The sequence below is a fragment of the Candoia aspera genome, chromosome 1 (genome assembly GCF_035149785.1).
Source record: "Candoia aspera isolate rCanAsp1 chromosome 1, rCanAsp1.hap2, whole genome shotgun sequence".
In the NCBI taxonomy this organism is placed as follows: Eukaryota; Metazoa; Chordata; class Lepidosauria; order Squamata; family Boidae; genus Candoia; species Candoia aspera.
Window position 1 is genome coordinate 298,683,018 of NC_086153.1, and position 26,423 is coordinate 298,709,440.

The 26,423-nt window shown below is 36.9% G+C and overlaps 1 protein-coding gene across 1 annotated transcript in view; it reads left to right on the top strand.

Moving 5' to 3' along the window:
* NRXN3 (neurexin 3) overlaps nucleotides 1-26,423 on the top strand; it is a 995,103-nt gene that overhangs the window by 192,345 nt on the left and 776,335 nt on the right. The window contains exons 6-9 of the mRNA XM_063290181.1: nucleotides 11,705-11,824; nucleotides 18,537-18,918; nucleotides 19,162-19,352; nucleotides 22,823-22,996. Of these exons, the coding sequence (XP_063146251.1) occupies nucleotides 11,705-11,824; nucleotides 18,537-18,918; nucleotides 19,162-19,352; nucleotides 22,823-22,996 (867 nt within the window). The remainder of the gene's footprint in view (nucleotides 1-11,704; nucleotides 11,825-18,536; nucleotides 18,919-19,161; nucleotides 19,353-22,822; nucleotides 22,997-26,423) is intronic.

The window sequence follows — 26,423 nt, forward strand, 5'->3', positions numbered from 1 at the left end:
TTGGTGTTTTCTGCTTTGGAACATGCAAAATAGTTTGATCTTCGAGTAGAATAGATGGATCTGTTTTTCATAGTTTTGTGAATTTGGATCATTCTGCTTCCGCAACAGTACAAGATATTTTTATAGGTTCACATGAGAATACCTAGAGATGCTCATTTTTTGTATATAATTTTCTCTTGTGTGTGTAGATATATGTTTGTTCATAGGTGTATGTATGGATTTGCATCAAATGTCTTTGCTCTATTTTTCTATTTTCAGTATAAAATGCATCTTTATATATTTTTTTCTTATACACTATATGCCTTTCTGATTGCCTTTTTAAATCAGAGAGTTATATCATAAACATTAGAAAAGAATTTTGCTTCAGATATCACATACTGGTTCAAAATTGCAAAAATTGCATTGACCTCTGCACTTAGCTTACATTATAGCACATGTCCTGCCTCTAAGTTGCCAAATAAGGTTTTTATTTGTAAGCTGCTAATCAGATATAGAAAAAAGCTCCTCCTTTGCTTAATATTTGAGTATCAGGATTCAGTGAAAAAATAATAACTAAAATGCACCTCTTAATTCATTTATAGATGAAACCTATTAAAAGGGAGATGGAAATGGAAATTAACAAGGAGTTAGCCAGGAACAACAGCAGGAGATGCTCTAATACATTAGGGCATAAAGAATATGTTTGGTGGTTTATAGCTTTCCTAAAAATATATACCTTGTGGCTTATGATTTTCATATATTTTTGTGTCTGAAGTGCAATATGAACAGATGTGAAGCCATTCCATAAAATGTGGATGGTCTGAGATTCCTTGTGTTATTGGAGCAACACTTTTGTCCTTAAAATATACCCATACAGTTTCTGTGGCTTCACAATTCATGCTAAGCCATGATTTATCTAATCATAGTTATTGAAGAAGGTGGTTTTCATATCACACTACGCCAAAACCAGACAAACTACATCAGACAGCTATGCTTGTGTATTTGTGTGAGGCTGTGGTTATATCATGTTAAGAGTCATTGTCTTAATTATGATATGCAATGGCTGCTGTGATTACTGAAGTCTTCTTCATGCCATGACTGAAATTTGCATTGTGATCCAAATATTCTAAAGAAGGGCTCTAGAATAACTCAGTGATGCTCTATAGGTGGTGAGAATAGTGCCCTGCAGAAAGCTTCAGTGTGGCACAGAAAGCAAGTCAGAAAACTGAGGCACTATCAGTGAGACCTATTTTCATCTGGAACATGGTAACACTGTATGATCACTGCAATTGTACTCATCCTTTAAAAATATGAGGAACACTTGCAATAGTCAGGGATTCTTTTAAAAAAAGTGAGTACGGGGGAACATGACAAAATGCATCCCCAAATGCATCAGAACTACCATTTCCAGAATTGCTAGTTGGCACGGCTCCTTTCAAACTAGTAGACTTTGCAAGAACATTGTGGGAAGCAAGATGCTAAGGTAGATGGGGCAAGGCTGTTCTTACATTCCAGAAATGATGTTATACACATTCTGGAATTTTGTTTTTGTTTGTAGCTTTAACTCTGCTTTTGTTCCATAGTAGTTTTAGGATCTGAAGATTGTGATAGCCAGAATCACCTGATCTGTAACAAGATGGAATATTTTCAATGTTTCTTATAAACTTGACTCCCTGGGGAAATCAATTTTGTATACAACCAGAAAGGCAATATTGGCAGGTACTGCATATAATCCAGTGTGCAAGACTGTTGTTAGCAGTGTGCAAATATGTCATGATGTATCACTGTTTAGGAAAGAGTGAGCCCTTGGGGGTGCTTCCCAAACTGGAAGAAAGGAAATTGTGAATGAAAAATATTGTTTCTCTCCACTGACCTGGCTGAGCCAAGTCACCGCTCTCTTTGCTGAAGGCTGCTAAATGTTCCTTTTCAGTATATTACTCACTCTACCATTTTGCTGGGAAAGGACAGTTTTCTCATAAATAGACGTTTAACTTTGCACTGTTTAGTTGCATAAATTTGTTCTGGGAAAAACAAATGTGGAGCTTTTCTCCCCAGCCTGGTTCCCCAGTTGTATCAGTGACCATCGTTTCATCTTAACCAGTCAACGGTATCTGGATACCAAGATCTCTGCACTGTTTGAGGCCAATCTTCTCACTTAGGGGCATCAATTTAATTTTCTTACCTATTTTTGATATGTGGATCTTGTGCTATTTGGTTTTCTTGATGCTCGGAACTGGTTTTGGCAAATTTTAAAGTGTTCCTATATTGTTTTCTGCCAAAGAAAGCCCTAAACTTTATGTTACTTAAAGTGTGTGACAAAGTGATATGCTGGGTTAATATTTTCTAGGGAAAATCATTGTCATGGGTTAAGTTATAGGTTGTGGCTTAAGGTGGAGGGAAAGAAGAGAGAGAAGACCTGGTTTCAGATTGAAAGTGTGATGTGATCTTGGCGGTATGTGTTTCTATAGAGGATGTGGAGCAGGGGCACTGGCCATAAACCTCTTTCCCCTTCCCCATTTGAGCTCTTATCAGAGCCCAACACTTTTCCGTCAAGTACGATTTGATAATGGTTAATATTTGATTATCTTGTTCAAGAACACACTTAGGGAGAATGTTTCCTTAGTCTGAACATCAGAATAATTTTTAAAATATGTGATACAAAATTGGAAATTTTACATGGGGTATTTTAAAATTATCCAGATGTTAAGCTGAGAAAATTTAGTGCCATAACGTGATGTGAATGTATCAATAGGAGCCATACACTTATAAAACATACAATTAAATAACCTCCTTATTGTTCACTGTCATAATTTAGAAAATGATTTCCTTTCTTTTCTTCATTAGGAAGTCCCTAAGGGTACTTTCAGTTACATTTTAGAAACAAAATGCATTTTCTTCTATCAGCCTAAACTAGTGTTTCTTAACTTCAGCAACTTTAAGATGTGTGGACTTCAACTCCCAGAATTCCCTAGCCAGCATGCTGGCTGGGGAATTCTGGGAGTTGAAGTCCACACATCTTAAAGCTGCTGAGGCTGAGAAACACTAGCCTAAACCTGATATGCCTTTAATCCCAGTTGAAGGAGACTGTTAACTATACCATTGGAAGCACTGCCATCAGAATACCCCCAATTAACATACCTGCAATTTCTCCTTCCATCCCCTCACTCTTACTTGCTGGTAAATATGGACATGTAGCCTGGTTTAACATTCAGTATCCAATGTTGATACTGATAGGGCTTGCTGGTTTCAGGGGCAACATTTCTGTCCATATGTAAGTTTTTTGTCCATATGTATTTAGGGCAAAGGCATTGAGACTTCGGCTTTATGGAGCAACTCTGTGTCTATAATGGCACAAGTGCTTTTGAGGGAACCCAGTCTAAATTCTGAAAAGTGATGCTTTGTATTCTCTACTGTGTGTCACGTAGCTGAAACGGATCTAAGACTCTCAGAACCTGCTTCAGAATCTACCAATTAAAATATTGGTTAAACCCTGGCCCACTTAATCTTTATTGGTAAGCTTGTTTCTTCCTGGAAGAAAGGCATTGTCTGAGATCTAAGCTACTGTGACTTTTCCATCTCAACCCAGTTCTTGAGGGTTGGAGAGAGCTACTTTAGAGACAAAGCAGTGAATCCTGATTGGAATTTACAGAAAGACAGAAGAAAAGCTCCTTATTATTGAAACAACAACCTCCTAAACACTTTGCTAACACTCTCTCCATTCCGCATAGGAAAGCACTTTCCTTGCCTAGATGCAGTGTTTTGCCATCTGTACCCTTGTTCAGATGGAGCAGTTGAGAGTATTCTGTTGGGCTGCCCTCTGTATTGACTACGGTGTTCTGATTTAATAATGGCTTTGCTAATTAGCTGTTTGGATTGGCTTGATGAGGGGAATATTTTCTTCTTGCTAGATTGGTTTATGGAAACATCTAGGAGGGCAGCCAACTCTCCTAGGTTTGATCATGATTTCTGTGTCTGCAGGCTGATTTTTCTGCTGTCTGGATGGCCTGTTATTGATTTTCTCCCTCCCTCCCCCCTCCTCCCCCCCTCCTCCCCCCTCCTCCCTCCCAATTTGTTTTTAGTTGGCCACATTATATTGGTATTTTTGTTTTCGAATGAATGAATGAATAAATAAATAAATAATCTTGAGATCAAGTTTACTTCCCAGTCTAGTATTCACTGGTATTCCCATCCAAGTACTATGGCATTCTATGGGAGTGGGAAGCTATAATAAATTTAAATAAATAGATAAAGAAGAATACTAAAGAATCTTTCAAGCGGAAACAAGGTCATCTAGATGATGCCACCTGCTGAGACCCACATGCCTAACTGCTGATAGGACTGTTGATCAGAATGCAGTTAATGGCTTCTTTGAATATCTTCATGTGAAATGTGTGAAGATCTTTCCACACAGAGAAGTGAATGGGAATGCAAGGGCCACAACCCACTTTAGACCTAATGGTAAGCAGCGGGAATACTTGTGAAAGTTTCCCTGCAGTGAAGGTCTCTGTTTTTCTTCCCTACTCTCAGGATGCCGGGGAAATTCTCTAGAATTTCTTCTGGTGGAGGGGTTTGAGTTTATTTTGTTGTTGTGAATTAGCCCAGAATGTTTTGTATTTTAATCTTTCTAAGGCAGCTTTTCCATTACTCTGCAGCTACCTAGACACTGTACTTCCTGGGGTGGAATTCCATCATAAAAACTTGCTTTCTGGTTTTCCTGAAGCATGGAAAGCCAAGGAGCTGCAGAGGTGGACATGCAAAACATTTCAGATTAAAAATATTGGAAATATTTGTTGAGTTCAAAAGAGTTCTTTCAGGTTAAAGATGGGTAGTTCTGATCACCCTGGAAATGTTTTAGGCTCAGAATAACACCTCCAGAATGGTCAGAACCATTTGAGAATTTTGACAGGAAAGCAGAGAATCTTGAATTCAGAATATTTTGTATGAGTACTGCAGACTGCTTGGAGAGGTTTTTTCAAAGACAAAGGGAGGGCATTCTTACTTATGACCCAGCCATCTAATAACTAAAGCAAGTGCCAGAAGCCTGTGCCCCATTTTTATTGACAAGATCTCTTTCAAAAATAATAAAAGGCCATAAATTGAATAGACATCATTTTAAAAATTCAGAAATTTTTGGCATAGCCTCCTTAACACTGTTGCACTTATTTCAGTCCAGTTAAAATAAATGATTTCCTCTGTAATTGATACTAGAGTATTCCAAACATGTTTGCAAATTTTATGGCATTTATGAATTATATCGGAATGCCAGTGCTCACAGTTTACCATGGAAAAAGTGTCAATAGAAAAGTCCTGTGACATGTGCAAATCAAGTAGCTAAAAATGACACCAAGTTGTTTTCTAAACTGGAGAATTTGTAAGCAGTATGCATGCTGCAAGTGCATATTAAGATAAGCACTAGACAGTCAATGAACAAATCTTCATTTTTTAAGTTGAATTTATAATTTTTTGGAAATCAGTAAATCATCTTAAGAAGTTGGCATGGTTATATTGTAATCCAAGAGACCATTGAAGAGATAGCTTTGGCATACTGATATATTAGCCAACTGAATTAATTGGTGTTATATATTTGAATCATTATTTGTGCAGCTGGTAATTTTAGATATTCTAAAATTTATTATCTAATTTCTTTTCTCCAGTGGCTGATAGGAAATGTGCATAGTGAAGAAATTGGCAGAATTGGATGGGCCAGTCATGGGTATTGCGTGAGCAGTGTGGGATAGCTCAGTGGTAAAACAAAGTCATGGATGCAAGCTAATATGGATCCTGGAATAAACTCAATAGCCAGAACAAAACAATTATATACTTTATTGAAGGAGTGCTGAAGTATTGTCTTCTCAAAGTGCTACAACCCCACGTGACATAGAATCCAAATACAGTGAAACTCATTTTATTGGACCTTGATCTGACAGATTTCATACATAGCAGACCAGATTTCTATTATGATTTATGTAAATCCCCTGCAATGCCTTCCTTTAAAGCAACAGACATTCCTGAACACCCTCTCCTTCAGATAATCCATTAACAATGAAGTTTACTCTTCTTGGATTTCTCTTTTGATTTCTATGCATTGGTTGCTCTGGTGAATGACTCATGGTGGGACCTGGATGGACAGACTGTAGTCCTCCTAGTCCTTTTAGACTTCTTGTTCTATCATTAAACATGGTATCTTTCAAATATGGTATCCTTCACTTTCACTAGACTTCATGCAAGGGTTGGAATTGTCCTCTCCATCATGAATAGACAATTCAAGTTGGTCTTTGGTTCTATTCCAGGTCCAAGTTTGGCTCGAGATAAGGCTGTATTTCCCCTGAAGCTATAGGAGTTGAAAACAAATAATCAAAGTTCCATGGCTTATGATTCATGGTTCTTGCTTGAGAAGTAGGTAGAAGCTGAGGAGAAGAAGGCTTTTACTCCACTTTGGCTGGTGTACCAGGCATTTCTGGACCCAGGATGGCTTATGATAATGACTCATGCCCTCATCACCATGAGATTAGACTACATCAACATGCTCTACATGGGGCTGCCTTTGAAGATAACTGTCCTGCTTCAGGTTGCTCACATACACCCAATTGCTAGGTAACAGTAAGCAGTTTACTCAAGGCTGAGTAGATAAACAGCAAACAAGCAAAGGAGCATAAATCAGAGTTTCTGGAGGTAAGGTTTGCCAGACCAGATGTCATTTTCCACAGGAAAGTGAAGAAGAGTAATTAAGATCCAATCTGAAGTTCAGAGAGCCAAGCAAGGTTTGTCAGCCAGTCCAAGGGTTAGAATTTCATGATTCTTACATGGGCAGAAAGCACCAAACACAGGATGTCAGACTGTTGTTTCCAACAGGAAATATGGGTCAGAGCTGCCTCTTAAATATGACTACAGCCAGCTGTTTTTAGTTAAGGCAGGCATGCCCTTACTTGGCAACCCCACTGAGCACTTTTGCTCTACTCTCCACTCTACTTGCCAAGTCCAGGGGCTTGGAGGCTGCACTTCATCTGACTTCTCCAGATGTTCTGATGCTGCCTTGGTGATTCCTGCCTTGAAGTCTCCTGAGATTAGCATTCCACTGGTTCAGCTGAAGCAGCTTTGCTTCTTCAGATTTTGAGTCCTGGGCCATGGAGCTTACTCAGAATCTGCAACTGGGCCAAAATGCAATATCCTGCCTGGCTGATGAGGAGGTTTAGCAGTATAGCAAAAGTGCTCCAGTCACTGGGTTGATTACCTGTACATTTTTGGATTGAATTCAAAATGTTGGTTTAACCTTTAAAGCTGTACTGGCTCATTCCTGATGTACCTTCAGGACCATCTCTCACTATTGGAGATAGCCTGTCCTCTATATTCAGGAAGGTATCCTGCGGATCTGCAACCTCCATTTTAACAATTACATGAAGGAGGTGAAGACCCATAGGTGCTTTTTTTCAGTGGCAGCCTCCCATTATGAAACCTGCCCTATGAGGTTTATGAGCCCCCCCTCCCTCCCTCCCTCCCTCCCTCCCACCCACCCACCCACCCACACACACACACACACACACACACACATTTTGTAAGGTGGCAAGGAAGGATAGCCTTGATTGTATATTGCCGAGTTTGGATTAACAGTATTTGGATTCTACTGTACGATGTAATTTTTGTTGTTTTTGTAAACTGCCCAGAACTATACAAATGGGTGGTATACAAATGTTTGAATAAATAATATAAAATAAAAATTTAAAGCTATTTGTATTTTTATCTTATTTTTGTGAACCTGAACGAAAAGGTGTGTTTGTAATACAGATCATAGTGAAATGTAGGAAGTTGGTTTATTGAGCTTTTGATTTTATTGTGTGGGGCGGGGGAGGGACTGGGTCCTGTGATGACTATTTTGATGTGAGGGCATTGAGGGCAGGACAGAATAGTACTTAAGCTTGGCTGTTTTATAATGTGGCAATGGCCTCCCTCAATCTGGAAAGATGAACTGAAAGAGACCACACAGGTAAGAAGAGTAAGAGCAAGGCTAGAAAGTCTGATCTGAAGCATATCCTGTGATCCTCCTTTTGCTGCAAGAACTTTTCTGGTAAGGAATGTTTAAAACTCGTATTTGCACAAGATGTACATGCGTGAGAGAATGTGAAGGGATTTGTGATTTATTGTGGTTCATTTGTTCCTCTGTATTACAATGCTCCTCAAGGAAGTAAGGTTTTTTTCCAACCCTCATATTTAATCATGATTATTTCACCAACGTATCTGTATATACAATAAATAGTAAACCACGAGGTTGGATACCTATGATTTTGCATAGACCCATGCCATTGAAAACAAGACTAAAAAAACCAACATAAGAATGTTTGCTTTGTATGTAAACATTTTTGAACAAAAGTTACCTTAACTATTGTTGATCTCCATGCCTACCAATCTCCTGTTAGGTCATTCTGTCTTCTGGCATTTTTATCATTACTGCATTCATCTATTTTGGCTTAAAGTTGTGGTTGATATCATTCAATGCATCTTCTTGTTACCCGAATTGTGCATCAAAATATTGTGAAAGGGATATTCTCTCTAGAAAGCAAACAATGTTATTGTTTTGTTTAGTCTCCTTCTTCCTTCCCTCCATGACACTGTCCCTAGAGTGCCTGATTTTCTTCATTATACCTCTTGTTTTCAGAATAAGGCTGAGACATTCAAAACTACTTCCAGTAAGGGCAGCTGATACCTTTACCACTTTTTGCTCACTAGTTTAGACGTGAGGATCTAGGAGCATGCATGTCTCCAAAGTTAAGAATATCTATTGGTATTCCTGCTACTCTTACTATGATAGTAGTATTATGACAACCTACTAGTTAAATTTTGGCCCAGGAATAACTTTTTTATTCTGCATTTTGTTATATGCCAATCTTCTTGATTCTTATTTGTACTTACTCATAAAAATTAGATAATCAACAGCAACAACAACAACAAAATACTTAATGGCCAGCTGCCATCTCATCAAAGACATCTAAAAATAGAAATAATCTCCAGAACTTGCTGCTGTCCTCCCCCCTCTCCCTTTTTTCTGGTCATTTACTGCTAACTCCCTATCTGTACATGGAGTAAGGAAGCAACTTAGACTGATTTTTTTTTTAGAAATTATTTTTGGACAGCCCACCTGCACTGCTGCTTATACTATTACATTTTGTTGCTGTGGCAACTTTGGTAATATAACTGTGAAAAAGGTGACGTTGAGCAGAAATTTATAGGAGGTAATCATGGATGACAAATGGTTCTTTTCTCACTGCAGATGTCTCCCAAATAACAAAAACAACAGCCATTCAAAGAAAACAACAAAGCTAGGTAACAAAGAAGAAAGAGGTGATGAATAAATTTAAAATGATTTTCAATAATCTTGTTGCAAGTTTATTCCATGAAGAGCTAAAAAGGCTTTGAAGACAGGATAATCCCTTCTCTTGCATCCTCCTCTCGGCTACTCGGAGTTTTGATCTCTAAATGCCACTTGTTTTGTATACAGTTGCACTCCAGAAAGTGAAGTAGTACCAATAGCATATTTACTCCACCCCATAACATTTAGAGAAAAGCCTAATCCTTTAATCTAACAGAACTGGCTAAAAGTTTTCCATTCTGAAAAGCAGATGTATGTGTAACATTGATATCATAGAACAGGCAGAAATAGAATCATTTGGATTGCAAAAAATTGCAGCTGGCTATCATTTCTTTGGGTTGACTGTTAGCATTATGGGATCAGACTAATCACTCCTGCCATTCCGTTTGTGCCTGATCTAAAAAGCAGAATGGCTGTACATAACAGAAAGATTGCAAATTTGTATATTTAATTAGTTGGTGTATTCATGGAACATAGCCCTATTTATGTTATTAGAATACTTTTTACAGAACATCAGCAAGGAACAAATATGGTAACCTATGGGTCATATTTATTAAATTTTCATGAACAATCTGCTGTGCTTTGTGATTCTTCATAATAAAGGCAACCAAATTCTGGTCTAATTTGTTCAGACTGAGTGGATCCCAGTTGATTCTACTCAAATCTCTAATGTTTTTGTTTATATTTTGATGTCTGATGTTTTAGTCCCTAGAAATATTCCAATCCTTTAAAGTCCATAAAATAATAAAAAAGAAATAATAATAATAATAACATAATAAAACAATCCAGTCATATTAACCAGCAGAAAGAAGAGATAACAAAATAACCACAGTTTATGAACTCCACTAAATGCTATCAGACCTAGATTTGGATTTTCAGACTGCATTCATACCAAAAGCTATACTTTCACTGCTTAAACAGGGATTGCTGCAGTTGAAATGGATAGTTGAAACACTTACATGGAGGAGGAACAAAAATTGTGTCAGTTTTTAAAATGACTTAACCAGATCAACTACCTCTGATATAATGGAATGAGTAGATGTTTCATCATAGAGGACATTGTCCTTTATTATTATCCTAACATCATAACTGATACCCATTCAAGGCAAAGACATTTGCTGTATGAGCAATGTGGATTATTTTGAAGTCTTTGCAAGGAGATATTAGAATATCTAATGGAATATATATCAGCTGAATTCAGACATACAGCAGGTAGACATCCATCTTGAAATTTAGTTGGCAATAATGCTACTCTCATCATCTCATTCCAAAACATTTATTGGACAAGAATGTTGTCTTACTTAGAACCACCACTGAAGTGCAATTTATCACAAAGTCCCAATGCATCATTACATTAGAATCTGCATGTTGTAGTGTAAGCCTTCAAACTTTGGTTAATGTTTTTTGGGTATTGATATACTACATTTTTATTTTTGTACTTGGAACTCATTTATACACACCTCAGTACACATGGTTTTGCTTTTACCATAAACAATGCCCAATCATCTTTCTATAAGGGGCCTGAATTTATAAATTTGTATTTATTGGGAAAGGAAAACAAGTCTTTCATATCAGATTTTGCCTTTAGGAGCATTGTTTACTAGAGAATCTGTGGTAAATGTTTTAAGTGGAAAGCAGGCCTGCAAAAATACTAAAAAAACAGGGAGAAGTATGGAATGATGGTGATACCTGTTGCAAGGCATAAAAAGAATAAAATTGTTCTGATGTGGTTTATGCTTGACCTGATGTGAAGTCATGCTTGGTGAAAACAACCTGGTATAAATTATCATCAGGAGTAATAGAAGAGCCATTGATAGTGAAGTTAAACATAGACATGTTAGTTTCCATGATAAACCTTAATCCAAGAATGGTAAGAGTGCCATTATGCTGTACTGTTTAAGGTATTTGATTAGGATCAGGGAGATCCAGATTCAAGTCCATCCTTAGCCATGGGAACTCACTTGGTAACTTTGGGCCAGTCACTCTCTCTCAACCAAGCCTACCTCACAAGGCTGGTGTGGGTGGAAAATGAAAGAAGATTCTTATGAAAGCCAGCTTGAGCTCTTGGAGGAGAGGTGGAGTTTAGATCTATTAGATAATAAAATATGAAATACAGATAAAAATTTTTCTAGACAGAAATAGGACAAAAATTATTGTAAGAGAATAATAACCTCTTTCAGTTTTAACTGGGCCAAGGGTGCAAATTTATTTGATATTTAAGTGTTTACTTTTATACCACCTCTGAATTAATTAGTTTCTGCATCTTTGCACCAAGGTGATTTCAGTGACTTTTCCAACCCTGCAAAATTTTGCTATGTATTTGATGTGATTTTGACACTTACTTCTACTTGCTGCTGTCTCCAGGTAAAGGACCTGAGACCCTTTATGCTGGGCAAAAACTCAATGACAATGAGTGGCACACAGTCCGAGTTGTACGCCGAGGAAAGAGTCTCAAACTTACAGTTGATGATGATGTTGCTGAAGGTGAGTGGGTTAATCTCCGTTTACTGTGACACTCTTGCATTTGAACTTATATTATGAGATGTAAGACGGAATTCTGTGAGATATTCCTGAAGATAGAAGGAGATGAAGAATTTGGATCCCCCTGAAAACTTTGTGGTACAAATGTATCCATACCTACTCATTTCAGCACAATAAAGAACAAGATTATCAGTCCAGGAAGTGCTTGACTCAGACCAAAGGCTGAAACACTGTAAAGATGAAGGGAATAAGAGATGATTCCAAGCTATTCTGCTTACGTTCGTAATACTTCATTCCAGTAAGGAATGAATATCGAGCAATGCTGCCAGTAACAGCTTCTTACTCTGTGGGTTCTTCATTCTTTTGCACTTCAGATCTGTTAATTGTGTCCTGTGAAACTCTGTGGTCATTCCCAGTGCAGGTATAAAACTCAGGAACATATTCTATAGGGAGTTTTTCTAGAATCTTTGAAGGATTAAAAAAAACAAAACCTTGCAAAACTCTTGAAGTAAGTTTACAAATATGTTCTACTTTATTAGTCTAGAATAGGAGTGCAAAAACTTCACACCAAACCACAGGCATACTGGGAGGTAGTTGGATGGGGCCAATAGTAGCTCCCATGTCCTACCTCCTTCTCCCCATGTCCAACCTCCAATTCATTTCCTACCCATTCTCTACTGCACCACTTTTGCAAATGCTGCCCTTCCCTTCCCTGCCTTTTGCTTTCCTATAGTTTCTCCACTTCTTCTTTCTGTGTTCACCACAGTACCTCTTGGGCCTCCATGCATATTTCTCTTTCACTCTGCCTTTCCATCCATTCCCTCGCTTAACGAATAATTGTCATGACCATCACCATCACCATCACCTTCCTTATCTTAAGTATAAACATAAATAAAACTATAACCAAATAATACCATAACATAAATGGATAATATAAAAGCTGACACAAACCTAATAAAAGTGGCCCACCCACTTTCAGGCTCTGACCCTTGACATGCTAAAAAGCCAAGTGTAGCTCTTAAGCTGATGCACACTGTGCATGCCTGATATACCGTAATGGTGGAATCAGTGCTATGCTGAAGGAGTTAAAAACAGACTTGTAGTTGTACGTGCTCATGGGCTTTATGTACATATCCAGACACACTGAAAAACAAAGAAGTCAGCCAATAAGCTCGAAACGCCCAATTTTTGAGCTATTAAACATATGCATTTCTATTCAAACACATTTTTTTCTAATGGAGTAATTGACAAAGAATACATTTTCCCAGGAGAAATTAGATAATGAACTGATCTGTGAATTTAGTAGAAAAAGCAAGCAAAGTTCAGGGGGAAAAATAAAAATGCACGCATTGCTTTTTTAAAGAGGAAAATCTTACAAACTAACAACAACTCAATCTATTTTTCATATTTACTATCCTCTAGGATACTCATTTAGGGTTGCACTCGTAATGTTTCTTTCTGCCTCTATAAATAATTTACCAGGGCTAAGAAAGGAGCAGTTCCAGGGCACAGCCACATGATGGCATGCACTGCCTTAACGAGAGCAAAGCCTGTCAGAAATAAATTGTGTGTGGGTAAAGGTGGGGAGAGAGAAGGAAATTCATAGACCAGTTTTGATAACATTAAGTTTATAAATCCAAATGTGAAATCCTAAACCACTTGAATTACTCTTACTTATTAAAACATACAATACAGCATGATGCCCATGGAGTTATAAATTAACACCTATGTAGCATGACACTGGAGATCATCTGTAGGACTACCAATTAATATACATGTAAAAGGATGGGTGAATGCTTTTGTATGTTGCAAGTAACAATGGAGACTGTATGCCTGTATGTTTGTGTAAATATGGAAAAAATAATTTAATTAGAATTTTTCTGGAAGCAAATAATTAATGACCGGTATAGAAACCTGCCAAAGTGAAATGGAGAGGTAATTTGCTACTTGAAGTTAATGACGCTGTTCTTATCCATTCCCTTCTTCTGCCTTACCCCCTGCCAGATCATTGAGCAAATGATAACCAAAATAACATCAGACAGTAGGGTGAAACTGTTTTTTCCTGTGCAAAGCAGCAGGATGACCACATTATCATTTTTATGACTTTGTCCTCATTTTTCTTTTTCCCCTCCCTCTCCTGCTGCCTTTGCCCTTGACAATTTAATGGACAATCCTCACAGTGGAAAACAGGGCAATGCATTCCTAAAATGCTTTGGAAGTGTTTGCACACGGAAGATCCAACTCAAAAAGTTGATGAGTCAAAGTAGCACTTACAGGAATAAGACAGCCCCTCCCTGCGCCTTGATGTTGGAAGAAATCTGTAGCATGGGAAAATTATTCATATCCAAGACACTTTTCCATTTGGATAGCTTATCATTTGGTTTTGGCTAGAGCAGTGTAAAGTCCTTGTTCTTGTCCTTGGGCAATCTAGCCATCATTCTGTAATTTGACATAGTCACGTTCTCTATAACTTAGGGACTGGCAGAATTTCTATTGGCTTGACCACCTACTAATGGTTCCATGACTCTCCCATTGTGGCCTTCCACTGGACTCTACAGCTTTTTGCAGCTGGCTGATTTCCTTTTCTCCTTCTGAAGAGATTAATGAAGAAAGGCAAGGAGGTAGGGCACTAGTCAGAGACTAAACCCCACATTTTCTTATTGGTTAGTTGGAGGGAGTGCAGGTTGGCTCTGGCTCTTAAAAGAGTCCCTTTTGGGAGATGGGCGGTGATAAATTTGATAGATAAATTAAATAAATAAATAAACAGTTGTCATTAATACTTTGCAAAAAGCAGCTCAGACTTTGAATGGTGGTTCTGGCAGTTGGCCATATGGAAGTGTTCTCAGACTAGTGAACTCTCTGTTAACCTCATAAACAATCTGAAAGGTTGCTCAGACTAAGAGGTTGTGACTGGCACAAGACATCTAGTGAGTTCTGTTGGTTTTAAACTTGTAGCTTCTTAGCTCAAGTCCATCGCTGAGCTAAGTAGATATCAGATAGATGGATGCATGGCGGTTTGCTATTTGAGAAATGCTGAGAATTCCCAAGCAGCTCTCTAAGCACTAGTTGGAGGGCTTCTGGAGAGTGTTCTTCTAACCAATTTGTTCTTCCAACAAATCTGGAGAATGACACAGATGCTGTTCCATAGGGCAGGTGCTGGCACAGAGATGAAAAGCACTGGAGGGCCTAGTGAAAATGTAAAGCTAAGCCCTAGCTTAGTGTTACAAGAATGAACTAACATTTCTCTTCAGCTTGCACACTGTGCTTTCATTTCCTATCTTAGCCTAGCAGAAACTTTTTCATTCTGCTTGAATTTAGTAACTACTTGCCACGTTTTCCAAACCCAAACTGTATTAAGATTAAACATTAAGTACATGTTTAGAACAAAAAGCTAACTTCAAAGCATAATTGGGGTTTTTTTTAGATGTTTTATCTTGCCTTTATTGTATTTATAAATAACTCAAGGCATCGAATATACCTAATACTCCTTCCTCCTCCTATTTTCCCCACAACAACCACCCTGTGTGGTGCTTTGGGCTGAGAGAGAGTGACTGGCCCAAGGTCACCCGGCTGGCTTTCAGGCCTACGACCGGACTAGAACTCACAGTTCCCTGATTTTTGCTAAGTATAATTAAGACCCATGACTGTTTAGGGTTCAGATAATATACTAAGATGCAGTTAGTCTAAATAGAAGCAGAAGGCTGAGATTTTTTTCTCACCTTGCCAATTGAAAGAAGAAAAGGAGTGTACAAACCTGAGAAAAGCCTATAGTTGCATCCTCAGAATGCTAAAGCATAGTTTAAATATATATCCAAATGCAGGGAGAACTTCATAGTATTAAACTCTCATGTGAGTTGCCTTTTGAAATAATTCTGCTGGCTGTTCAATCCAGTTGTAAGAGAAATAATAATAATAATAATAATAATAATAATAATAATAATAATAATAATAATAATACAGCTGATAATAGAATACAGCTTAATAATGAAGATTTGATAAAGGCAGTAGCACCAGAAGAAGGTTACAAATATTTGGGAGTTTTAGAAACTTCTGATTTATTACAGAATCAAGTCAAAGAAAATACTTCTACTAAATATATCAAACAACTTTGGAAAATTTTGAAATCAAAGCTAAATCATTAAAGCAATTAATACCTGGGCAGTCCCAGTAATTTGCTATACAGCAGAAATAGTTGACTGGACTGAGATGGAACTTGATAGCTTGGATCGGAAGACAAGAAAACTAATGACAATGAACCAGGATTTGCATCCAAAAAGTGATATTGATCAGCTGTATTTGCCAAGAGCCAAAGGGAACAGAGGACTCCTACAGGTGAAAAAAATTGTGGAGGAAGAAAAGCATGGTCTGAATGCCTATATTAAAAAAGCCAAGAAGCCTTATTGAAGGATAGCTCTTGCAAACAACAAAGGTAAAGACTGAGCATAGAAAAGAAACAATTGAAAACCAATTTGTTAATTGGAAGAGCAAGCCAATGCATGGTCAATACTTGAAGGATGTAGAAGGAAAAGCTGATAAAAACCCCACAAAGAGTTGGTTAAGATCAGGAGTGTTAAAGAAAGGAACTGAAGGCTTTATTTTAGCAGCTCAAGAACAAGCTTTGTTAACTAATTGCATGAAGGCGAAAATTCAACATGTAACAAACAACAATAAATGTTGCCTTTGTAGTGAAAAGGATGAAACAATTGGCCATTTGATCAGTGGCTGCAGCAAAATTTCACAAACTGACTAAAGCAGCATAACGACTGAGTTGCCAAAATTATTCTTTGGAAACGTTGCCAGAGGTTTGGATTTGAATGTAGCAAGAACTGCTGGGAAGTTGAGAAGGTTTTGGAAAATGAGCGGGTTAAGATCTTATGGGACTTTAAAATCCAAACAGACAGGCACCTTGCTCATAACATGCCTGATATAACAGTTATTGAAAAGAAGAAAGTCTGGTTCATTGATGTTGCTATACCGGGTGATGCTAGGATTGAGGAAAAACAATTGGAAAAAAATTTGAAATACTGGGACTTGCAGATCAAAGTTGAAAAAGAACTTTGGAACTATGGAACTATGGAAAAAGAAATCTGTTGTTATACCAACCATGATTGGAGCCCTCGGAGCAATACTTAAAGGACTTCCTCAATATCTGGAAATATTGAATTTATCAGACCTTAACACCCTAATTTTACAAAAATCACCCTGCTTGGAACTGTCTATATTCTTAGACGCTCCCTTAATAATTCTTAGGTCCTTGGTTGGGACTTGAATTGTTAAGGTTCCACCAGTGTTAGACTGTGAATCTAAATGTAGATTACCCAATAATAATGATAACAACAACAACAACAATAACAATAATAGTTAATCTAATTTAAAGTTTGTGAGAAGAATATTGTCATGAGTAAGGATGGCGAGCAGGGGGCTCCCATCCAGGCTGTAAAGTGCATGCGTAGTACTGAGGAATTAAGCAGCCATTCAAAGAGACACAGATCAGGCCCGCCTTAGCCTTTGGGGTTTATATGTCTGGGTTTTTCCCACGCTTATTCAGTTTGTTAGGATTCTGTTTATGTAGCAGTAATAAACATTAGAGAACTACTCCTCGTCTCAGCGTGTGTCTCACTGTTAGGACAAATATTCTATTACAAATTTTTAATGATACGTATCATGGTGAGGTGTATTTTCATCCACTTCTAGTTAACTGGTGCTGTTTTTAAAAGTGTTCTAGCATTCTGCAGAGTATTGAGTTATGGATCATGGTTGATAAGAAATAATGGATTATGACAATATAACCTAATACAAAGCCTAGAAGAGTCTCTCATGCAGATTTCAGGAATTGTTAAAAATGTATAGAAATGGAAAAGATATAAAGATGCTTATTACAGTGATTTGTAGAGGCTGATATATTATTGCTGATTATTTGTACTTTCTTCAGTGGAACATTTTATCAAAAGCCACATTTTAATTTGTAATTTTAACTTTTAACATTCAAGACAGCATAGTTGGTTCTGGTGCTACAATACACAATGCCACATAATATATGGGGTGCTGATGATATTGCTTACTTTTAAAAATGTGTATCTGTTCATTCCATTTTCATTTTAGTTGCACTCAGACCATTAATATAACAAGCCCCTCGATGATTTTGTATAACCAACCAACTTTCTCAGTGATCAGGTCTTTTGCAAAATTATTTTCTCAAAAGCCAAAAGAAAGAAGAAAGATCAGTGGCAGAACTTACAAGCATGCAGTCTTCCAATGTATTCCTTTCAGTGGTTTACCCTGTATCTCCTGGACTAGAGGACAAGATTGTGGAGCCTTTAGGCATCCTTCTCTAACTTTGTGTTCCCCACATGTGTTGGAATGTAGTTCTCAAATTCTCAGCCAGGATGGCTAAAGACCATGATAGCTGCAATTTCTTGAAGTAGTAGTTCTACACATTTAATGTACCAGGTTGTGGTACGTTGACTTAAGGAAACAGTATTAGTATTAATAGAAAATAATTCAGGCACTATGTGGCACTCCACATTTTGGTAAGCTACAGTTCCCAATATTCCTAGAAAACATTGGTAATAGTTAAAAATACTGGTAGTTTAGCAAGATGTGAATGTCATAATTTGTTTCTTCCTATAATAGATGAAAATAATTTGGTATAGACCTTCTCTTATAATATTGACTGCAGAACTTTTTTAAAGCTTTCTTGTGTTTTGATTTTCAGGTACAATGGTTGGTGATCACACTCGCTTGGAGTTCCACAATATTGAGACTGGGATAATGACAGAGAAGCGTTACATCTCTGTCATTCCTTCCAGTTTCATTGGCCACCTCCAGAGCCTCATGTTCAATGGCCTTCTCTACATTGACTTATGCAAGAATGGAGATATTGACTATTGCGAATTGAAAGCCCGCTTTGGGCTCCGTAACATCATTGCTGATCCTGTTACCTTCAAGACCAAGAGCAGCTACCTGAGCTTAGCAACCTTGCAAGCCTATACCTCCATGCATCTCTTCTTCCAGTTCAAGACGACTTCTGCTGATGGTTTCATCCTTTTCAACAGTGGGGATGGAAATGATTTCATTGCAGTTGAGCTGGTCAAGGGGTAAGATCTTCCACTGGCTCTGAAAAAGGGTTAGCTAATATAGGTCTGTGATATAAATTTAAATCTGATTTTAATTTCTGATTCATTTTTTGAAATTACAACTTTAATGATTTAGTAGCTATACCATATTTTCCTTGACAAAGCTGCTTCTGCTTCATGTTCCTGGGCAAACCATTGTTATTAGAAATTTAGAATAAGCATTTTTCTGAACTTTTTCAAAGCAGGAACTTTTGTTTTTTGCAGGTATATACATTATGTGTTTGACCTTGGGAATGGACCTAATGTTATCAAGGGCAATAGTGATCGCCCACTGAATGACAACCAGTGGCACAATGTAGTTATCACTAGAGACAACAGCAACACCCATAGCCTAAAGGTGGATACCAGGGTTGTTACTCAGGTTATCAATGGTGCCAAAAACCTCGACCTTAAGGGTAAGTAATTGGATCAACTTTGAACTTATTCATCCATGCATGATGATAACATTATTTCTAATACCATATCAGTTAAAATCTCAAAGCTGGATGTGGGAAATAGTTGCAATGCATATAATGAATACAAATACCTGATATTTTCAGTTATAAAGAGATCATGGGTTTGGGAAAGACTCCTCAGAAAACAATAAAAATTGGAAAAGACATTGCACTGGATAGATTAACTTATTTCTTAAGAACTTTATATATGGCATCGTAGTATTGTAGAGTTGGAAGGTGCTATTTACATCGTCAAATCCAATCCCTAGTCCAGGAATCCAGATTAAGCAACCCTGAGAGATAGCTATCTCACTGTTGCTTCACCTGAACATATCCAAGTGAAGGAAAGCCCAGCACACTGCTGGTGATTGATTCCACTATAAAACAGTTCTTCTTATTAGGATTTTTTTTTCCTCACATTTAGTCAGAAACTTTCTTCTTGTAACTTAAAACTATTATTATCTGTTCTGTGCTCTGGAATGATGGAAAACAGGACATGACCTTCTCTGTGACAAGTAATATCATATCTCCCCTCAGTCTTACCTTCTCAAAGCTAAACTAAAGATTCCCAATTCTCTAAATTAGTTGCTAGTCCTTTGAACATCCTCCTAAACTTTGGAATCCAGAACTGGATTTAAGACTTGGAGTCTGACTCATACAGAATGTAGTGAAATCGCTACTGCTTGTAATTTGGAAACTATGTTTTTGTTGATGAAATCTATAATTGTATATGCCTTTTTTTTACAGTCATTGCTGCTCATATTCCATTTATAATCAGTTAATTTCCCAATTCTTTATCTCAAATACAGTTAACAAACTAGTGTTTCATCGCTCTAACTGTGCATTTGATTTGTGTTTCCAGAGCTTTGCATTTGTCTCCATTAGACTTCATTCTGTTATTTTCAGCCCATTTGAACTTATCAAGGTCATTTTTATTTTATTTCTCTAATCTAAGGTAATAGCTATCTCAATTAATTTTGTGTCATCAGCAAATTTAATAGGCATTCCCACTAACTTTTCATCCAAGCGATTAATTAAAAGTGTTGAAGAGTAGAGGGCTCAGCCTAAAGTTTTACCTCTTGATATCTCTCCTCAATGAACAGCCACAGATAAGCATTCTTTGAGTACAATTTTTGAGTTAGCTACCTATCCACTTAATTGTCATACCATCTGTCCTACAAAATGCTCTGCTAAAATGAAGACGTATCACATCTTCAGTATTCCTACAATCTACAAGGATGTTACCAATAAAAAACAAGATTGGCCCAGCAAGATTTGTGCTCGACAAATCAATGATGACCTCTGACATTGTTTTCAAGGTGATTACTGAACAATCTACTTCTATCTGCTCTAGGATCTTGCCAGATGCCAATATCAGACTGGACCAGAGCCATTTTCCCTCCTCCAGCTTAGTACTTCATGTGCTCTTCATGGCCATAACATATCAATATTCGGCCAGATCATCAGCAATTTTACCAGATAATCCACCTAGAGTCACGTATGTGAGATGGGTGGCTATATAAATCAAATCAAATCAAATCAATAAACAAACAAACAAACTTTCAGAAACCTTCGATATATTTTATCTAGCCCTGGAGAGATTTAAAATCAGAGAAAACACTTATTTCCTGGCCATAATTCTATCAGTCTCAAGTTTCCATCATATCCCTTCAGTCTTTACAAACATTCTACCTTCTTTTTGCTAGACAACATAGCCAAAATAATATATATTCTTTATTGTCTGTAGCATTTTGCAGATGTTATCAAACTACTGATATCCTGATTTATTTCTCTTCTCGACATTGTAAACATATCAGATCAATCAATCAATCAATCAATCTGACCTTTAGCTTTCCTGTCATGATCTCTGCAAATCTAAGCCACCTGCATCCACTCTTCCTTGGTGATCTGTGGCTCTTTCCACAATCTTTATATGTCTTTTTTGGTTTCCATTTCTTCACTAAAATTTTTGTGAAGGCTTCTACTGTTGCCCCCTATTTTGCTTCTCATTGAAATAGTTTGCAGTTCTACTTTTGGTATCTTCTTTTTAAAGGAACTCAGATCCATCATGAGTTCATTTTCCCATTAGATTCTCTTGCCATGAAATCCTCCTTACCACTTTTTAAAGTTTATCAAAATCAGCTTTATTTGAAGTCCAAGATATACTTAGCTTTAGTTTCCATTAGAGTTAAACAGTACAACATTAAAATGTATATATAAATAGTTCTGTTGATAATTGAATATATGAAAGTTTCACTGGTGATGATCTATGATAGTAAATTTAGATATATAATTTTTCACTTGCTCCTATAGTCAATGGCTGATAAATTAATTCATATATGTATATTAACACCCTGTACTCACATTTTTTTAAAGTTCCTGAATTATACCAATAAAAATAGTAGTTTGGTAATCACATGACTGAGTAGGGAAAATACAAATTTAAAAAGTGTGTGAATCAGTTTATTTGCTATCTGTCTATGATTTTTATGTGCATTCACATATAAACCCGTTCACTTTTTCAATAAGCTATTATATTAAATCGGTATGCAAAATTACATTTAAAAGCATATTTAATTACACTTCCAAGTATATTTTCCTTGCAGATATAGATCTCTAAAGATATTTTCCCCTCAAAACATGCATTACTAAATCTGTATTAGGTACATTTTTTTAGTTAAGAAGTTTGTCAAAATATTTCAGAAGTAGAAAAATCAGTAGACAAGAAGTTCTGATCTCCACATTCATCTAGAAAGGGTGATTGAATCAGCTTATATCAGAATGTGCAAGAAATGAATTCCTCAAGCATCCATAATTCATCCATCTGTGGAAACAGTCTACACAATCATTATTTCAAAGAAAAGGCTATCCAATTTCTTTGTCCTCTGAATTATGTGATCTCCTACCTCCAGTTCTACTAAGTTTATTGTAAGAACAGTTTCAACATGAGTTTATTTAATAATCTTAGATTTTCCTAGTTCATCTAGATCAATTTTCCCTCCCCATTAGAAAGTATCCTCCCATGCAGCCCTAATTTACTATACATTTTTGTGGCTAAAGCAGTTCATGTAAAAGAATTGCTGCTTTTAGAGATGATTCCTAATTTGGTATGTAATCTGTGCATGTGAGAAACTAACATATCTCCAAAAATGTATTCATAGATTTCAATGTAGGTATACAGTACCTTACAAGGTGTTGCTATCTTTATTGTCATGTTATATTTTCCTTCCTTATGCTGTATGTAAATTGAGTCAAATAGCTCTATTTCTATATGAGACAGTTGTTTTTATTGCAAAGTTCTTTCCTATTAGCATTACCTGACCTGTCATTAGCAATAAGGCTTTTTAAGATGCTGATCACAGCGTATCTGTAAAAGGCACTGCTCACTGACTTCCTTGGCCTTTCCTTGTCCCCCATCTGTTTTCCTTTAGGTGATCTGTACATTGCTGGACTGGCTCAAGGAATGTATAGCAACCTTCCAAAGTTGGTAGCCTCCAGAGATGGATTTCAGGGCTGCCTAGCATCAGTGGACTTGAACGGGCGTCTGCCAGATCTCATTAATGATGCTCTGCACCGCAGTGGGCAGATTGAGCGGGGATGTGAAGGTATAGCCTACTTAAAGTGCACTTCTTTCTTGCCCAGCCCTCCCTCCCTCCTCGCTCTTCTTTGCATCACCATTCATTTCCTCCATAGAGCCTCTTACTGATCTACCCTCACTGTGACATCTCCCCATGCTATCCATATATATGTTCCATATTTGTAATCATCTTGGATATGTAACATGTGAAAGGAATGAGAGATGGTTCTCAAAGGTCCCATATTGCCATGCGGCTTTCTTGTTTGATATATTATATCCCTATCATAGAAATACATAAGATATACCGTGCACATCAATTGGCTGCTATTCAGTTTTATTTGTCTTAGGTTATGTTTATAATTCTAATCACCTTAAATCAGAAGCAACAACAACACTAATAATAATAGATTTTATCTAAACAACATCAAATAAACAGCAGAATGAATACAGAAGTGGTATAATGATTAAGCATTTGCCAATGTACAAGTGATCTGGATACTTAATCCTGAAATAAAATTGAGATCATATATAATGATTAAACATATCTGATGTGTAAGATCTCAATTTCCTATCCTGCAGACTCTTGTTAACTATTAAGGCATAATAATCATCCGTTATTATACTATCCAGATGTGCTCCACAGTTCAAGCTTTAGGATGACTTCTATTAAAAACATTCTTACCCATCATTTGGAAGCAGTTTATGGAATAATTGGAGATGTTTGCTCATCAACAGAAAGTGATTATAAGAAACACAGCAAACATTTTCTGAACCTTATTTTTCCAATTGGGTCATTTTCTACAGGTAGGAATGTGTGAAAGTGCCCACACTTCTGAAACAATGCAAAATGGTCTCCGTGAGCTGCCACATATATCCCAGTTTCACTTACTGTTCTATGAATTCAAATTATAATTCTTCTACTCATAATAATTGTTTTATTAGGATGGTGTAATTTTTTTATTTTTTTCTTTCTTTCTATTTCTTTACTTATATAATTTATATGCCTGCCCTTCTTATAACAGTGACTCTGGGTGGTGTGCAAAGATTAAAACCAAACGATTTAAAAATAACAACCCATGACATCCAAGGGAAATGATACCTTCCAGTTATAAAATCATATCCACAGCAGAGATTGCCTAACCTCCTGGCCTGAACACTTGCAGAAACAGCTAGGTCTTCAGGGCCTTATGAAAGGCCAATAGGGTTGGAGCCCTTCAGATCTCTGGGGGGATGCTGTTCCACAAGGCAGGCTCTGCAACAGAGAAGACATGGCTCCTAGATCAAACAAGTTGACATTGTTTGATAGAGGGGACCTGGAGCATGCCCTTTCTGCTAGTTCTGGTGGGTTGAGCAGAAACAATGGAAGAAAGGCAGGCCCACAATATGTTCTGGATAAGCTCCCTTTTGGCCATCTAAGATGCATGGTTAGTTGGCTGAATTCTCCATCAGTCTCTTATATTTTATATGAATTTGGAATAAACAACAGGCTTTTTTAAGACCATCTTCTTTTGTGCCATGTTTTGATTTTGGGGTGGAATGTATGAAGACATAATGCTCTGGAATGATGAGACCTTTGAAAGAAACAGGGACTTGGGAAGAAGATAGGTAGGATATATCAATATAGTACAAATTAGATTAGTGGAGCACTCCCACAGTGGCTGGCTACTAAGGCAACTCTCGCCCTTTGTATTTAGATGCCTGTGATTGGGGGAAAACATCATTCACATATAGATTTTTCTTCCCTTCAGTATCTTACAATATCTCTTTTTGGGAAATGACCACCAACTATTGCTGTCAGATGACAGCAATAATATAACAGGTTTGTTTACCTGTAAAAAGAGAATGGAAACAACCAATTGGTGTCATATTAAAGACTATTGAATTTATATGCCATAAGCTTTTTTCTACTAGAATCATCTTTATCAAAAGATGAAGTATATATGCACAGTGGGAGGAACAGTGAAGAAAGAGATACATGAAAGGCAGATAGTACAAGTGGTGATAATTTCATTACTGTATTAACAGTGGCTATTCACAAAGCAATTTTTGGATGATGACACAGACCCTTATAGGGTTAGCTGTTCAACAACTGTGTCTTTTAAAAAAGAAAATGTTATTAGGTAGAATCCATTGCTCAATTTTTACGAGCAGAAGCAGATTTTACTTTCAGAATGCAAGGGGGCTGTACTATCTGTAGCTCCTTGCGTTTTTCTAAATCTGCTCCAGGAAGTCCTGAACCAAATGAAGCAGATTTTAAGGGTACTTTGGTGAGCAAACAATGTTGGTAAGAGAACAGAAACTCATGGTACAAGTGGATTCTCTCTTCCATGATCTTAGATGAAATCCTTCATTTCAAAGTCCTCAGGAATGGGGTTATACAAAAAAGTAAGTAAGTAAGTAAGTAAATAAATAATTTTTGGCATTCTATCAATGACTTTAAAACTGACATTCTTGAACAAAGAAATGTCAGAGATGATTGCAACACAACGTAGCTGTACCATAGTTAATTAAGATGTTCAGTGTTATCTTTTGTGGCTTGAATAGAGACAAGATTCGTACTTTTATTTATTTTATATTACTTGTTTTAATTTATATATCAACTCACAAATGCTATTATGATTGTGTTATTATCCAACTTTTGATTTGTGAAAAGGTATTCCTAATTAGATAACTATTAATACTTCCTGCATTTCACTTTCTCCTACTTTCAGTTGCTCTTCTCAATGGCCAAATATATATTTATAACTCACTAAAATACTTGATGCACTTGTTCTATAAGTGGTTTTCAGTGACATAAAATATATTTAATATTCAGGATACCACAACGCAGAAGGTATTTTCTTTTCTTTCTTGCGGCAGCAGGTCAGCATAGCTACATCTCTATAAAGAAGAAAATTGTAATTGTGATTATGTCAGCCATGAGAAATAATGTTTCTACTCCAGAGTAGTAAATTATACAGCTTATATTATTTGCTTTGGATATTAGACTTATCTCATTTTACTTTCATAGGTACAATGTATCATTTCTGATATAGCAAAGTGATGGTCAGATGCTTGGAGGACTCTGAACCTGAGTTTACCATTATTGTGTTATTTGAACAAATTGTTCTGGTGCCATTCATATTTTTTTATCTTGGGCACTATACTACTGCCATTCTACATAACAGAGAGACAGCTGTGTTTTTGTGAAATATGTCTTATATGGGACTCTTCAGAATGGGATTGTCTGATTATTCAGTTTGCTAGAATCAGAATTTCTACTGTACTGTTGATTATGCAACTACCTTCTTAATTAACATCAATCCATTTTAAAAATGATAGCCAGTTTGGTGTAAGTGGTTAAAGCTCCAGGCTAGAAACCGTGAGACCGTGAGTTCTAGTCCCACCTTAGGCCCAAAGCCAGCTGGGTTACCCTGGGCCAGTCACTCTCTCTCTTAGCCCTAGGAAGCAGGCAA